Here is a 16,044-nt window from a genome sequence, read left to right as displayed (position 1 = left end):
ATTAAGACTACTATATCAGAACACACAAAGCCTACAAATTACAAATCAAATGTGAAGCTTAAAGTCATTGATTAGTCACTTAAATAGATGTAAATGACTAAGATGGGTGCTGTGATACTTCAACTAAAAGAGCACTGTGTTTACGGTTCCTTAGCAAAACATCTTCACAATGATCACCATTCACTGCCATGCTTTACAGTGTCTGCCTTAATAGGAGCGAGGGCCTGGCTTACTATTGTCTGCCTGGGCTCTGAGGGTTTGTGTGTTTCTATCTCAGTAAGAGGGACAATTGGGATAAACAGCTCACAGATGGACATTGAGTTGATGATTCGGTCAGTTTGGATTATGTAAGTGGAGAGAAGTCGTAACTAAACTAAATTGGTAAGTATTAATCCATTTAAATGTAAATGTTGTTTTTTTGGAGGACATTTTAGATGAATACATGTTGTCTGGGACAAACTGTATCTTCATATCATACTAAAACTGTCTGCATAATAATATTGATAACACAGGAATATTTCTTTGCTTAATCCAAAATGATGATTTAGAAAATCTCTCTTGGGACTGTTAGGCCGTGATTAATATTCTAACAGTTTTTTTTACTAAAGTTTACTTTGAGTTAGTGACATTGTGATGTTTTTGAGAGGAAAGTGGCCTCCGACCAGAGGGTTCATTGAGGACAAGGACGTCATCCATGTTTGGATACAGGGCTTGACACGGGGGAGTGTTCCCAGTGCAGGAACGCTAGCCTATCCATGTTACCCTGTCATTATTAACATGAGACTGACACAGAGGAGTGTTCCCAGTGCAGGAACGCTAGCCTATCCATGTTACCCTGTCATTATTAACATGAGACTGACACAGAGGAGTGTTCCCAGTGCAGGAACGCTAGCCTATCCATGTTACCCTGTCATTATTAACATGAGACTGACAGGAAACTGTTAGCCATTTGTCCATTGAAAACTGTTGGCCCAGTTAGCATGTATTAGCCTCATAAACTAGCTAAAAGTGTCGATACCCACCTTGCTGGAGACCAGTTTGACGTTCCCTGAGGCCAGAGCCACAGCCGTGTCAGCCATGACCTCAGCCTTGATGGAGCCCAGGCCTCCTGTAGCGCTGGTCTTGATGAAGCTGTCCAACACCACGTCCAGCAGGTCCGTTATCTGAGGGCAGAGGTCACAGGTCGCATACAATCTAAGTTGCATTCAGTGGGGCTAAACGTTAGGGACTGTTGAGAAATAAATACATTATGTAGAGTTGACAGGTCACAAAATCAGACACAAGGAACTGCCTTTCTACCCACAGTGCTCACTTGCTCACCACCCCAAAAATATTTTCAAAAATGGGTTGAGTGTGAAAGATACTCTACCATGAGTTCAGAACATGTTGTTTGTTTTCTATGGAGATAGCTATATTCAGAAGCCTACATTGCAGTCATCTGAGACAAGCAACAAAACTTTTAGAACGTAGATAAATTATATTTAGGAAGAACACTTTCAACCCCAGAGTTGTCATTTCGATACCTTCAATAAAAAAATCAATAAAATGTTTATATTGACAAACACTGGCTATGATTCGGCATGTTGGATTCATAAACCATTTCCTGTGCCTATAAAAATGCAAACGGTTCCACCCTATCTTCTACCTGACTGCCTCCCATCTCTGTCAGCCTACATTTCTGAGAAAGCCAACAGTTTTTATGGGCAGTTTTTATTGGGCTTGGAAACATTTAACAGTACATTAAGCAAACATGTGCCCTCTAAGATAAGAATGTTTGACTAAAAGGTAACTAAGTGTCAAACAACTGGTGTGTATGCATACGTGAGTGTTTGAGAGCGAGTGTGTGTGTCGTGACTCACCTGGCCGAGGCTGCCCCAGATCTTGGCCTGTATAGAGGGGTACATTTGCTTCTCGTTGATGGTCATGGTGATGAGCTTATCCAAGATGGCACTGACACGCTGGCGCTTGGCGTCGTCATTGTGCTTACAGAACCTCACCAGGTTGAGCAGCCAGGGGGTCATGTATTCTAGACACAGGTGCTTCAGCTCTATACCTAAACACACACACAGAATCAGAGGTTGGATAACACCAGCTCCTCTGTTGTTGCTACAGTGTTGAGGAACAGAGGTTGGATAACACCAGCTCCTCTGTTGTTGCTACAGTGTTGAGGAACAGAGGTTGGATAACACCAGCTCCTCTGTTGTTGCTACAGTGTTGAGGAACAGAGGTTGGATAACACCAGCTCCTCTGTTGTTGCTACAGTGTTGAGGAACAGAGGTTGGATAACACCAGCTCCTCTGTTGTTGCTACAGTGTTGAGGAACAGAGGTTGGATAACACCAGCTCCTCTGTTGTTGCTGCAGTGTTGAGGAACAGAGGTTGGATAACACCGGCTCCTCTGTTGTTGCTGCAGTGTTGAGGAACAGAGGTTGGATAACACCAGCTCCTCTGTTGTTGCTACAGTGTTGAGGAACAGAGGTTGGATAACACCAGCTCCTCTGTTGTTGCTGCAGTGTTGAGGAACAGAGGTTGGATAACACCAGCTCCTCTGTTGTTGCTGCAGTGTTGAGGAACAGAGGTTGGATAACACCAGCTCCTCTGTTGATGCTACAGTATTGAGGAACAGAGGTTGGATAACACCAGCTCCTCTGTTGTTGCTACAGTGTTGAGGAACAGAGGTTGGATAACACCAGCTCCTCTGTTGTTGCTACAGTGTTGAGGAACAGAGGTTGGATAACACCAGCTCCTCTGTTGTTGCTACAGTGTTGAGGAACAGAGGTTGGAGTGTGGATGAATGACACCCACACTGAAAGCTCCAGAGCCATGGCTCAATACACACTGATGGATAAGGCAATCAAACAGTTCCCCCACAAATGCATTTGTGTGTTGAGAGAAAGTAAGAGTTTCAGTCTGTAAAAGAGAAAGTAAGAGTTTCAGTCTGTAAAAGAGAAAGTAAGAGTTTCAGTCTGTAAAAGAGAAAGTAAGAGTTTCAGTCTGTAAAAGAGAAAGTAAGAGTTTCAGTCTGTAAAAGAGAAAGTAAGAGTTTCAGTCTGTAAAAGAGAAAGTAAGAGTTTCAGTCTGTAAAAGAGAAAGTAAGAGTTTCAGTCTGTAAAAGAGAAAGTAAGAGTTTCAGTCTGTAAAAGAGAAAGTAAGAGTTTCAGTCTGTAAAAGAGAAAGTGGGCGAGTGTATGTAACTGAGAAAAGTGAGAACGAGTAAGAGGGCATCTTCTGGAATGAATTTCAGTCAATGCATTTGTGAGTATGTGTGTTTCTGTGCATTTGTGTTCTAGACTCACTAGACTTGCTGAAGCCGGAGATGCACTCCTCCAGGAACTCCAGGGTGAGGTGTGGTTCGTTGGCGGCTAGCGTCTTGCTGATGGAGACTATAAAGAGAGTGTTGTTGGCAGGGATACACAGGCCTGAGGTCTCCAGCAGCTGGCCCTCGATCTTCAGGTTGAAGGTGCAGGTTAAGGCACACAGCAGGTTGTAGGCTGCAGACCTGTAGAGGGGACAGTTAGCTATTATATTCCATTTCCAATCAGGAAGTTGGTTGAAGAAGTTGTAAATCAATTGTTGTGTTTAGCTACTGCTCATATTTAAGAGATCACGCTACACCAAGACCTGCTCTGATTGACCCCTCCCCCCCGAGATATCAATGGGACTACATTTCCCAGAATCCACTAGAAGCTAGGGTGTTTAGCCATGTTGAATGTCTGACCTGAGGCTGGGGTCGGAGCTGCCCAGGTTGAGCAGGGCGAGGTTCAGCAGGGTACCCGGCACATCTTTGGGCCTGATCTTGGTGTGCTGGGGGATGGAGTCTGGCTGCGAGAGCTCCCAGCGCGTCCTGATGTGGATGATGGACTGGACGATGGCATCACACTCCTGGTGCATGAAGGTGAGGGGTGTGCCCTGGTTGGCCATGGTCAGGGTGAACTGGGTCTCGTCCACCAGGCAGATCTCCTCGATTTCAGAGGCATAGTACACATCATTGAGGAACACCGACTGACCCAGGACACGGGTACGCTCTGCTGATGTCACCTGGACGGCCGTGGAGCCCACCTGGGATAATAGGGAGGGTTGTTGTTGAGATAAGTGTGTACATGTCAACAATGACAACACAGACCAGTTGTCTCATGTTGCTACACAAAGCAGGACTCAACAGCCAATCAATTCAACCTACTTTCCCTTCGGCAACAAAATAATCTATATAAATTGAGTGAGGCCCAGAGAAGTAAAAAACGTGATTTTCCTGTGTTATATATAAACTCAGCAAAAAAATAAACAACCTCTCACTGTCAACTGCGTTTATTTTCAGCAAACTTAACATGTGTAAATATTTGTATGATCATATGATTCAACAACTGAAACGTAAACTGAACAAGTTCCACAGACATGTGACTAACAGAAATGGAATAATGTGTCCCTGAACAAATGGGGGGAGGTCAAAATCAAAAGTAACAGTCAATGCAGCTGGTGGCCACACCAGATACTAAATACTGCATTGCATCTCCTCATCATCATCATGGACTGCACCAGATTTGCCAGTTCTTGCTGTGAGATGTTACCCCACTCTTCCACCAAGGCACCTGCAAGTTCCCGGACATTTCTGGGGGGAATGGCCCAAGACCTTATCCTCCAATCCAACAGGTCCCAGACGTGCTCAATGGGATTGAGACATTCCTGTCTTGCAGGAAACCACGCACAGAATGAGCAGTATGGCTGGTGGCATTGTCATGCTGGAGGATCATGTTAGGATGACCCTGCAGGAAGGGTACCACGAGGGAGGAGGATGTCTTCCCTGTAGCGCACAGCGTTGAGATTGCCTGCAATGACAACAAGCTCAGTCCGATGATGCTGTGACACACCGCCCCAGACCATGACGGACCCTCCACCTCCTTGCAGCATGCCTAAGGCACGTTCACGCAGATGAGCAGGGACCCTGGGCATCTTTCTTTTGGTGTCAGTAGAAAGGCCTCTTTTAGCGTCCTAAGTTTTCATAACTGACCTTAATTGCCTACCGTCTGTAAGTTGTTAATGTCTTAACGACCGTTCCACAGGTGCATGTTAATGAATTGTTTATGGTTCACTGAACAAGCATGGGAAACAGTGTTTAAACTCTTTACAATAAAGATCTGTGAAGTTATTTGGATTTTTAAAAAATAACTTTGAAAGACCAGGTCCTGAAAAGGGGCTGTTTCTTTTTTTTGCTGAGTTTATATAAATATGTATATTTCTACACTGAGGTTGGAATAACACTGTCAAATTGTGAAAATGATGAAGCCTTTTGAATGTAAGAGCTGTTTGAAAAGACTACCTGAAATTTCAGCCTGTTTTGGTGCGACAGAGATGTGACCTTTCCATGCTGTAAATGAGTTAATAGACCAACAATAATTTCAGTTGTTTTCCCCTGCCCACTTGGACCACTCCCAGACAGTTCTATCAAATTGAATGCATTCATTTTGATAGAACTGTCTGGGAGTGGTCCAAGTGGGCAGGGGAAAACAACACGTTTTTAAACTTTTACCCCTTTTCTTCCCAATTTCGTGGTATCCAATTGGTAGTTACAGTCTTGTCCCATCCCTGCACTTCCGGTTAGGACTCTGGAGAAGCGAAGGTCGAGAGCCACGCGTCCTCCGAAACACGACCCTATCAAGCTGCACTGCTTCTTGACATACTGCTTGCTTAACCCGGAAGCCAGCCTCACCAATGTGTCAGAGGAAACACAGTACAACTGGAGACCGAAGTCAGCTTGCAGGTGGTTAGCCTGCCACAAGGAGTCGCTAGAGCATGATGGGACAAGGACATCCTGGTCGGCCAAACCCTCCCCTAACCCGGACGACAATGGGCCAATTGTGCGCCGCCTCATGGGTTTCCCGGTCACAGCTGGCTGTTACACAGCCTGTGTAGTGACGCTTCAAGCACTGCCATGCAGTGCCTTAGACCGCTGTGCCACTCGGGGGGCCCTTTTTGACCCTTTTAGTTAAAAACACAGTAAGGTACTTACTTCACAGTAAGGTACTTAATTATTACCCAGAAATGATTTGATAGAGATTAAAATAAACAGCTCCATTGGACCTTTGAGTAAACAATTCTCCCTGTTCCCACGTGCCCTTCATACTACCCAGTTGTCCTTGTAGGCCAGTTTGAAAGTTAGGGTCACACAAGGACCACTGTGCTACTGACCTTGACGGAGACCTTGGTGTCCTTGTGGGCCAGTTTGAGGGCGTTGTGGAACACCTTCAGGTCCTCTTCCAGGGCCAGCGTGGCCGCTGGGAGTTTCTGCTGCTCTGCCTCTACGTGCTCCGCCAACCGTGCTGGCGAGTCGATGAACTGCACCCGCTTGCTGCCCTTCAGGCCTGTCAGCAGCCTCTCATGGTATTTGGTGTACTCCCTCACCCATGTGTTGCAGTTGTACACGTAGACCGCCGTCACGTTCTTGTATGCGAAGCCTGGGAACACAACAAACCACTTGGACAAGAAGTCTGTCTTGAAGCGGTTGCTGGGACCCACGTGGGTCAGGTCCACTATGATATCGTAGGGCTTGGCGTAGTAAGGCTTCAGGGTAAGCAGCACATGGTAGATTAGAAGATCTCCGTTGATCTGGCCTGTCTTAAACCTGCGGGAAGAGAAGGGAAAGAGAAGTTGAGGATAGGTCTGATGGAAGAGGAGGTGGTAGATGCTGAGGATAGGTCTGATGGAAGAGGAGGTGGTAGATGTTGAGGATAGGTCTGATGGAATGGAAGTTGTAGAAGTTGAGGATAGGTCTGATGGAAGAGGAGGTGGTAGATGTTGAGGATAGGTCTGATGGAAGAGGAGGTGGTTAGAAGTTAAGGATAGGTCTGATGGAAGAGGAGGTGGTTAGAAGTTAAGGATAGGTCTGATGGATGAGGAGGTGGTAGAGGTTGAGGATAGGTCTGATGGAAGAGGAGGTGGTAGAGGTTGAGGATAGGTCTGATGGAAGAGGAGGTGGTAGAGGTTGAGGATAGGTCTGATGGAAGAGGAGGTGGTAGAGGTTGAGGATAGGTCTGATGGAAGAGGAGGTGGTAGAGGTTGAGGATAGGTCTGATGGAAGAGGAGGTGGTAGAGGTTGAGGATAGGTCTGATGGAAGAGGAGGTGGTAGAGGTTGAGGATAGGTCTGATGGAAGAGGAGGTGGTAGAGGTTGAGGATAGGTCTGATGGAAGAGGAGGTGGTAGAGGTTGAGGTTAGGTCTGATGGAAGAGGAGGTGGTTAGAAGTTAAGGATAGGTCTGATGGAAGAGGAGGTGGTAGAGGTTGAGGATAGGTCTGATGGAAGAGGAGGTTGTTAGAAGTTAAGGATAGGTCTGATGGAAGAGGTGGTGGTTAGAAGTTAAGGATAGGTCTGTTGGAAGAGGAGGTGGTAGAGGTAAGGTCTGATGGAAGAGGAGGTGGTAGAGGTTAGGTCTGATGGAAGAGGAGGTGGTAGATGTTGAGGATAGGTCTGATGGAAGAGGAGGTGGTAGAGGTTGAGGATAGGTCTAAAAGAAGAGGAGGTAGAAAGTGCACTTCTCTGCCAGCTAGGTCAACCTCTAAATAAATACATCCAAAAAGACAGGTATTTTCTGGTCTCTTTAATTAAGATAGAACAGTCTGACGGTGGAGTCATACAGGTAAGAATAGAAATTCATCCCATTCTGAAAGCACTTCATACACAATGTTCGTTTTTGTTACAGGCTCGACTGAAATAGAGATCTTGGTCTCAGCCTAACCATGTCGAAATAGCAACAACAAAAAAGTGAATCAACAGCAGTATTATACATGTCATTTGCTGGTAGCTGGCAGTCTCAGACTGAATTGTAGGCCTAAACTACTTTACATACACCCTTCTCTGTCTCTTTCCTCTTGCAGCATATGAGACATCTGTATGCTGTAGCGGTGGAGGTCCAAGGAGCCTAGAAATAACTAAGTCAGAAAAAGACCCGAGGGGGGATAGGAAGTGTGTGCATCTCAAGAGGCTGGGTCGCAGCAGGTGCTTCCTCTGACAAACACACACGACAGACCGCTCCTTATCATCTTCCTAGTCCAGTTAACCTTGTCACTCTCGCTCTTTCTCTCACACAGAAGCGCTCTAAGGCTGTGCCCTTGTCCAGGTAAGAGATGCCCATACAATCTCCAACATACATTGTATAAAAAAAAGGAATGACCAAATAATGCGTTTTTGTGATAAGATTCAGTTTATTTTAGTGGAAACGACAAAACGATGAAAATGACAAAACCATGATTCGTAAAAATGTTTACTAAAATAGGTCTAGCTTATTCTGACATATATTGTATGCATCACCTTCCTGAAAGGTATTGCATAGAACTAACTTGCTAGAAGTTATTATTTATGGTAAAGCAAGTGTATTGATCTACTTCAGTAACACATTGATTACTTCATTTTGAGTAAACTGTACTGTGACAGTGAGTGATAGACTTAACTGGGCTAGTTAGATATTGTTTAAATAAATCACGTCTTGTTTTATCAGGTTAAATGATAATGGCAGGGAGAAGTAATCTTTTTATAAATGAATAGATTTGCTAGACAGTTTTCCATTATTTTTTACCTCCCCACATTATAATTGGAAGAGAAAGTGTAAACTATAACATAGCCTATTGCTAGAAAGGTAACTCCAAACACATTTTCACTAATAGCAGCTGCTTATCTGGTTAAACAAAAGTTAGCCATGTGTTGGCAAAAATGTCCAAGTCAAGAAAGCCTACCAGCAGCTACGACTGGTACTCGCGGGTGCTTTTTCAAAGCCTATGTCATAGACTCCAATGAGTGTAATTTGCTCAATATTAGGAGTTGAGAAATAAAGTTATTAGAAAGAAGATATTCTCCTCTTTTTTACAGAACAAAAGAAAAAAAGAAAACGGCACCCTGCAATAACTCTGCGGACCCCAAGCAAATGTAACTAACCATTTCTAGAATTATATTCCAACATTAACAAACCGTCACAATACAGAGACTGTTAACTGGCATGAACAACAAAAGCTATTCTCTTCCTATCCTACCATTTCAGAGAAACTGAAGAATGGAAGGCTCCCGAATCTCTCTCCATCTTCTCTTCTTCCTTCTGATTGGACAAGCTTCACACACCAGCATTACTCAGCCTCAGACCACTAATGCCATATATCCAACTGACATAACCTCAATTACCCAAGAGGAAAACGACACCTCCAGCTCTCCCACAAAGGCCACCACGGGCTGCCTCATCAAGCCCCAGTTGGGCTTCATAGTGGTGACCTGCGCCGGGGGCCTGGTCCTGTTTCTGCTCGTCTCTACTGTGGTCCTGGCCTCCCAGGTGTGCAGTCTTAGGCGCCAGGCCCGTGCCCCTCGCCCCGCCCGCAGTAACGTGGACCTGGTGAGTGGCGCGGGCTACTGGGACACGGAGCACTCTGAGGGGGGCATAGTGGGGCCCTGTGATACCAGTGTCATGTTGGAGGAGGTCCGTTTGGATGGAGAAGAGGATGAAGAGCAGGGGGAAGAAGAGAAGGAAGAAAGGGAGGAGGAGCAGGCAGAAGGGGTCAGAGGCCAAACAGAGGATGCGAGAACAACTGGCGAAATAGCCATGCAGATGCAGAGTTCCAGCTCCAGGGATTTGTGTCTGGAAATCCCCCAGGATCTAGAGAACATGCCCCTAGTGGTGTGAGTAGAGCATTGCATGCACTCCCTCTCCAGCCTCAGAGAGCCATGGCCTGGCTCAGAGCTGAACTTCACTCAGGCATAGATATCAACAGGCCAGATCAGCTCCAGTCTTGTGTCTCAAGTCAAAACAAAGAGTATTTGTTATTTTTTTTTAAGTACTCCAGCTTTATGTAATCAATTTTAGGAGCTTTTACATATTTGCTTTGTAAACTGCATTAATCTGATTTGGAATGATTTTGTCTCAAATTTATTTCTATAGAGAACATTTGAATAGGCTGTTGGGAGCAGCAAGACATTAATTTGAAATAATGTGCTACGAACAGCACACTACTGCCAACTGCCCAAGTTAATTACGCTTACAGCTTACTACGAAGGTTCAGGATCTTTGTACGGGGGGGGGGGGGGGGGGGGGGTCACTTATATTTTACATTTGAGATATTTAGCAGACGCTCTTATCCAGAGTAACTTGCAGGAGCAACTAGGATAAAGTACCTTGCTCAAGGGCATATTGACAAATTAAAAACAGTGACCTTTCGGTTACTGGCCCAAAGCTCTTAACTGCCAAATTCAATCATATTAGCAGTACACTATGCCAACTTGTCTTAATGGCAGAGGTACTGAGAATATTTGATTAACTAAGTGTAACAAAAGGGTATTAAGCTTACGTAGAAAGTATATTTTGTTGAAGATTGAAATGATAGAAACTCAACTCCAATATGTAATAGAATGGAAGCCCCCCCCCCCCCCCCCCCCATCTCTATTGACACTGTTGGCTAAAAGATTCCTTCTCAGCAAACAAGCACTCAAACATTGTCTACCATATATATAACTGAATGTGGTCGCTTCTCCCCAAGACATTAAATGTCAAACATTTTATAATATATGTTGTCCAATCTAAACTGTCTGTATTAAAAAAATATAATAATAAAACACTCAAATATGCCAACATGCTTGCTGGTCAGATGTGAGTTCAGTTAAAATGATTACTTTCCACCAACTTGATGTGAACTTCTATTCCTTCATCTGAAGTGATTCCATGCACAAATACTATACCATGGGTAAACTTTGAACATCTTGTTGCCATCGGTGGCTGGGCACAGAGATAGCATTGGGCCTGCCAAGCCTACATCAATAAGTCTTCCCCTCAACCTTCACGTGTCAGTCGAGCAGTCACAGAACTCCTAACTCATTTGTTTCCACTCCTCTCTACTAAGTCTAACTTCTTTTCTCTTTTCTGTAAAAATACAATATTTGTTTAAATGCCACAACCCAAATAAATGGAGGTTTTGTGAACAGGTGTGAATGAATGGCATTCTTGTTTTGAATCGATGGAGTAAGAACACAAGTGTTTAGACAACAGTTTCAGAAACGGTGGACCGCAATAAATACAGGGGGTTGCATGAGTACAACGACAGCAGTGAATTTGATGTGAAATTATTCCATTACTGTAAACAAATATCCTGGCACTAGTTTAACAGGTTATATTATTATTAGGACCAAGTGTTTTAATATAGTAAATTACAGAAGTGGATGTCTATCAGGAAAATAGCCCCTTGGGTAGTTAAAAAAAACAATTGTTTAATTAATATATTAACAAAATCTGTGCCCTAGATTAGGTTGACTGAAGATGCTTTATGTTGACACAAACTGTACTGAAGAACAAAGACCTGATGAAGAATCAAGGGTAAAGTCATACATTGCAATAAGGGATACTAGCTTTCACCTGGATTCACCTTGTCAGTCTACAGTGCATTCAGAAACTATTCATACTCCTTTTCCCACATTTTGTGTTACAGCCACAACTTAAAATAGATTAAATGTAGATATTTTGTCATTGGCCGACACAATACACCCCATTATGTCAAAGTGGAAATATTCTTGCAGATTTTTTAAAACAAATTAATTAAAATTGAAACGCTGAAATGTCTTGAGGCAATAACTATGGCAAAATGACCATGCAGATGCAGAGTTCCAGCTCCAGGGATTTGTGTCTGGAAGTACCACAGGATCTAGAGAACATGCCCCTAGTGGTGTGAGGAAAGTGAAAAGCTGAAATGTCTTGAGTCAATAAGTATTCAACCCCTTTGTTATGGAAAGCTTAAATAAGTTCAGGAGTAAAAAATTGCATAACAAGTCACATTATAAGATGCCTGGACACACTCCTTGTGCAATAATAGTGTTTAACATGATTTTCGATTGACTACCTCATCTCTGTACCCCACACATACAATTACCGAGCTGTGAATTTCAAAACACAGATTCAACCACAAAAACCAGGGAGGTTTTCCAATGCCTCAAAGAAGGGTACCTATTGGTACATGGATTAAAAATTTGAAAATGAGTTTATTAAATTAGGCTTTGGATGGTGTATCAATACACCCAGTCACTACAAAGATAAAGGTGTCCTTCCTAACTCAGTTGCCAGAGAGGAAGGAAAGTTTTCAAGGATTTTACCATGAGGCCAATGGTGACTTTAAAACAGTTATAGAGTTTAATGGATGTGATAGGAAAAAACTGAGGATGGATCAACATCATTGTAGTTACTCCACAATATTAACCTTATTGGCAGAGTGAAAAGAAGGAAGCAAAGAAGGAAGCAATTCACTTTTTTATCCTAAATACAAAGTGTTATGTTTGGGGCAAATCCAATACATGCATCCTGTTATGGGTATGCTTGTAATTGTTAAGGACTGAGGAGTTTTTCGGGACAAAAAAGCAACGGAATGTAGCTAAGCACAGGCAAAATCCTAGTCTGCTTTCCACCAGACACTAGGAGATGAATTCACCTCTCAGTAGGACAATAATCTAAAACGAGCCCAAATCTACATTGTAGTTGCTAACCAAGAAGACTGTGAATATTCCTGAGTGGCCGATCTTAGTTTGAACTTACATCTGCTAGAAAATCTATGGCAAGACTTGAACATGGTTGTCATGTAACGATCAACAACCAATTTGACAGAGCATTTCAAAATTGTAAAACAATTTTTTAAATAATAAAAAAATGGGCAAATATTGTACAATCCAGGTGTGCAAAGCTCTTAGAAATGCATGGCTGTAACATAACAAAATCTAGAATAAGTCAAGAGGTACGAATACTTTCTGAAGGCACTGTATGTGATGGAAAGAGCAGGCCCTTAATGGTTTTGTACACTCAGTATATAAACCTGAGCACACAATAAAGAAAAATGTGGACTTTATATTGTTGGCATGTGAAAAAAAGGAGAGCAAAACTGAAGCATCAACCACAATCTACACAGAAAGACATGTTCAACAATTCAACTCAAAATAAACACTGTACAAACCACCGCTCGTCTTTGACAGAACCAATAGCAAAAAGACACCAAACAAACACAACGGTATAATTGAACTGAATGAGTGGTAGCGACAACTGAACAATTTCCCATGTAACATGCTTCAGCAGCAAGACAACAAGGTGGCCAACTACTTTCACACCATCATTGAAAAATGATAGTTAACTATTTATTCAACAGCAACTTCACAAAACACAACATTCAGTACCGCCAAACAAATTACAGTGCATTTGGAAAATTCAGACCCCTTTCTTTTTCCACATTATGTTACGTTACAGCCTAATTCTAAAATTGATAAAATACAATGCTTCCCTAATCAATCTACACACAATACCCCATGATGACAAAGCAAAAACAGATTTTTAGAAATGTTTGCAAATATATAAAAATATGATTAAAAAGGAAATACCTTATTTACGTAAATATTCAGACCCTTTGCGATGACACTGGAAATTGAACTCAGGTGCATCGTGTGTTCTTTGATAATTCTTGAGATGGTTCAACAACTTGACTGGAGTGATAAATTCAATTGATTAGACATGATTTGGAAAAGCACACACCCGTCTATATAAGATCCCACAGTTGACAGTGCATGTCAGAGCAAAAACTAAGCCATGGGGTCGAAGGAATTGTACATAGAGATCAGAGACAGGATTGTGATGAGGCACAGATCTGGGGATTCTTAAATAGAAGAAGTTTGGAAGCACAAATAATCTTCCTAGAGCTGGCTGCCCAGCCACACTGAGCAAGTGGGGGAGAAGGGCCTTGGTCAAGGAGATGACCAAGAACCCAAAGGGCGCCAGAGTTCCTCCGTGGCGATTGGAGAATATTCCAGAAGGACAACTATCTCCGCAGAACTTCACCAATTAGGTTTTCATGATAATGTGGCCAGATGGAAGCCACTCCTCAGTAAGGCAAGACAGCCCCCTTGGAGTTTGCCAAAAGGCACCTCAAGACTCTTAGACCATGAGAAACAAGATTCTCTGGTCTGATGAAACCAAGATTGAGCTCTTTGGCCAGAATGCCAAGCATCAAGTCTGGAGGTAACCTGGCACCATCCTGACAGAGAAGCATGGTGGTGGGAGCATCATTCCTTGAGGATGTTTTTCAGCGACAGGGACTGAGAGACTAGTCAGGATCGAGGCAAAGATGAACAGAGCAAAGTACAGAGAGATCCTTGATGAAAACCTGCTCCATAGAACTCAGGACCTCAGACTGGGGTGAAGGTTGACCTTCCAACAGTACAACGACCCTAAGCACACAGCCAAGACAACGCAGGAGTGGCTTCGGGACAAGTCTATGAATATCTGTGAGTGGGCCCAGCCAGAGCTCAGACTTGAACCCGATCAATCATCTCTGGAGAGACCTGAAAAAGGCTATGCATCGACACTCCCTATCCAACCTGACAGAGCTTGAGAGGATCTGCAGAGATGAATGGGAGAATCTCCCAAAATACAGGTGTGCCAAGCTTGTAGCTTCATACCCAAGAAGATGAGGCTGTAATCACTGCCTGTAAAGGGTCTGAATACTTATAAATTAGAGGTCGGCCGATACCGATTGGAGGACCAAAAAAAGCCGATACAAATTAAATCGGCCAATTTTCTTCTATTTTATTTGTAATAATGACAATTACAACAATACTGAATGAACACTTATTTTAAACTTAATATAATACATCAATAAAATCAATTTAGCCTCAAGTAAACAATGAAACACGTTCAATTTGGTTTAAATAATGCAAAAACAAAGTGTTGGAGAAGTAAAAGTGCAATATGTGCTATGTAAGAAAGCTAACGTTTCAGTTCCTTGCTCAGAACATGAGAACATGAAAGCATGAATCTTCAATATTCCCAGGTAAGAAGTTTTAGGTTGTAGTTATTATAGGAATTATAGGACTATTTCCCTCTATACCATTTGTATTTCATTAACCTTTGACTATTGGATGTTCTTATAGGCACTTTAGTATTGCCAGTGTAACACTATAGCTTCCGTCCCTCTAGTTAGCGCGCACTAACTAGCTAGCCATTTCACTTCGGTTACACCAGCCTCATCTCGGGAGTTGATAGGCTTGAAGTCATAAACAGCACAATGCTTGACGCACAACAAAGAGCTGCTGGCAAAACGCACAAAAGTGCTGTTTGAATGAATGTTTATGCGCCTGCTTCTGCCTACCACCGCTCAGTCAGATACTTGTATGCACAGTCAGATTATATGCAACACAGGACACGCTAGATAATATCTAGTAATATCAACCATGTGTAGTAAACTAGTGATTATGATTCATTGTTTTTTATAAGAAGTTTAAATGCTAGCTAGCAACTTACCTTGGCTTACAGCATTCGCGTAACAGGCAGTCTCCTTGTGGAGTGCAACGAGAGAGAGGCAGGTCGTTATTGCGTTGGACTAGTTAACTGTAAAGTTCCAAGATTGGATCCCCCGAGCCGACAAGGTGAAAATCTGTCGTTCAGCCCCTTAACAAGGCAGTTAATCTCGTTAAGTTAAATAAGAATGTGTTCTTAACCGACTTGCCAAGTTAAATAAAGGTATAAAAAAATAAAAAATAAAAATCGGATAATCGGCGCCCAAAAATACAGATTGTTATGAAAACGGCCCTAATTAAATCGCCCATTCCGATTAATCGGTCAACCTCTATTATAAAAACATAAACATACAGTTGAAGTCAGAAGTTTACATACACTTTAGCCAAATACATTTAAACTCAGTTTCACAATTCTTGACATTTAATCCTAGTAAAAATTCACTGTCTTAGGTCAGTTGGGATCACCACTTTATTTTAAGAATTTGAAATGTCAGAATAATAGTAGAGAGAATGATTTATTTCAGAGTTTATTCCTTTCATCACATTCCCAGTGGGTCAGAAGTTTACATGCACTCAATTAGTATTTGGTAGCGTTGCCTTCAAATTGTTTAGCTTGGGGCAAACGTTTTGGGTAGCCTTCCACAAGCTTCCCACAATATGTTGGGTTAATTTTGTCCCATTCCTCCTGACAGAGCTGGAGTAACTGAGTCAGGTCTGTAGGCCTCCTTGCTCGCACACGCTGTTTCAGTTCCGCCCACAAATTT

At 42.8% G+C, this 16,044-nt stretch overlaps 2 protein-coding genes across 10 annotated transcripts in view; one reads left to right on the top strand and one right to left on the bottom strand.

Moving 5' to 3' along the window:
* The window catches only part of LOC110507892 (neurofibromin), a 107,784-nt gene that overhangs the window by 29,494 nt on the left and 62,246 nt on the right, over positions 1–16,044 (bottom strand). For all 6 annotated transcript variants that reach the window (XR_005039980.1, XM_036964932.1, XM_036964934.1 and 3 more), the window contains 5 exons: positions 6,183–6,615; positions 3,718–4,058; positions 3,296–3,498; positions 1,860–2,053; positions 1,023–1,163 (listed from right to left, as the gene is read on the bottom strand). Coding sequence is in view for 5 of the 6 variants with exons in the window: in XM_036964932.1 (XP_036820827.1) it covers positions 1,023–1,163; positions 1,860–2,053; positions 3,296–3,498; positions 3,718–4,058; positions 6,183–6,615 (1,312 nt within the window). In the remaining variant the exon portion in view is untranslated. The remainder of the gene's footprint in view (positions 1–1,022; positions 1,164–1,859; positions 2,054–3,295; positions 3,499–3,717; positions 4,059–6,182; positions 6,616–16,044) is intronic.
* Positions 19–10,942, top strand: LOC110507896. 4 transcript variants are annotated; one of them, XR_005039981.1, is made up of 5 exons: positions 19–381; positions 7,867–7,987; positions 8,080–8,108; positions 8,855–8,911; positions 9,024–10,942. XR_005039981.1 is itself a non-coding variant. In XM_021588299.2 (4 exons), the coding sequence occupies exon 4, from the start codon at positions 9,036–9,038 to the stop codon at positions 9,651–9,653; it is 618 nt and encodes a 205-aa protein (XP_021443974.1). In that variant the 5' UTR covers positions 19–381; positions 7,867–7,987; positions 8,080–8,108; positions 9,024–9,035; the 3' UTR covers positions 9,654–10,942. The 4 variants fall into 4 exon arrangements, 3 of the variants coding, with proteins under 3 accessions (XP_021443974.1, XP_036820833.1, XP_036820834.1); XM_021588299.2 differs by lacking the exon at positions 8,855–8,911; XM_036964938.1 differs by lacking the exons at positions 19–381; positions 7,867–7,987 and having other exon boundaries at positions 7,997–8,108.

This window comes from Oncorhynchus mykiss, chromosome 27, assembly GCF_013265735.2.
Source record: "Oncorhynchus mykiss isolate Arlee chromosome 27, USDA_OmykA_1.1, whole genome shotgun sequence".
Lineage (NCBI taxonomy): Eukaryota > Metazoa > Chordata > Actinopteri > Salmoniformes > Salmonidae > Oncorhynchus > Oncorhynchus mykiss.
This window is presented reverse-complemented; position numbering and strand designations above follow the sequence as displayed.

Coding starts and splice junctions, on each gene's coding strand:
- LOC110507896 (XM_021588299.2), top strand. CDS start 9,036: ATGGAAGGCTCCCGAATCTCTCTCCATCTTCTCTTCTTCCTTCTGATT.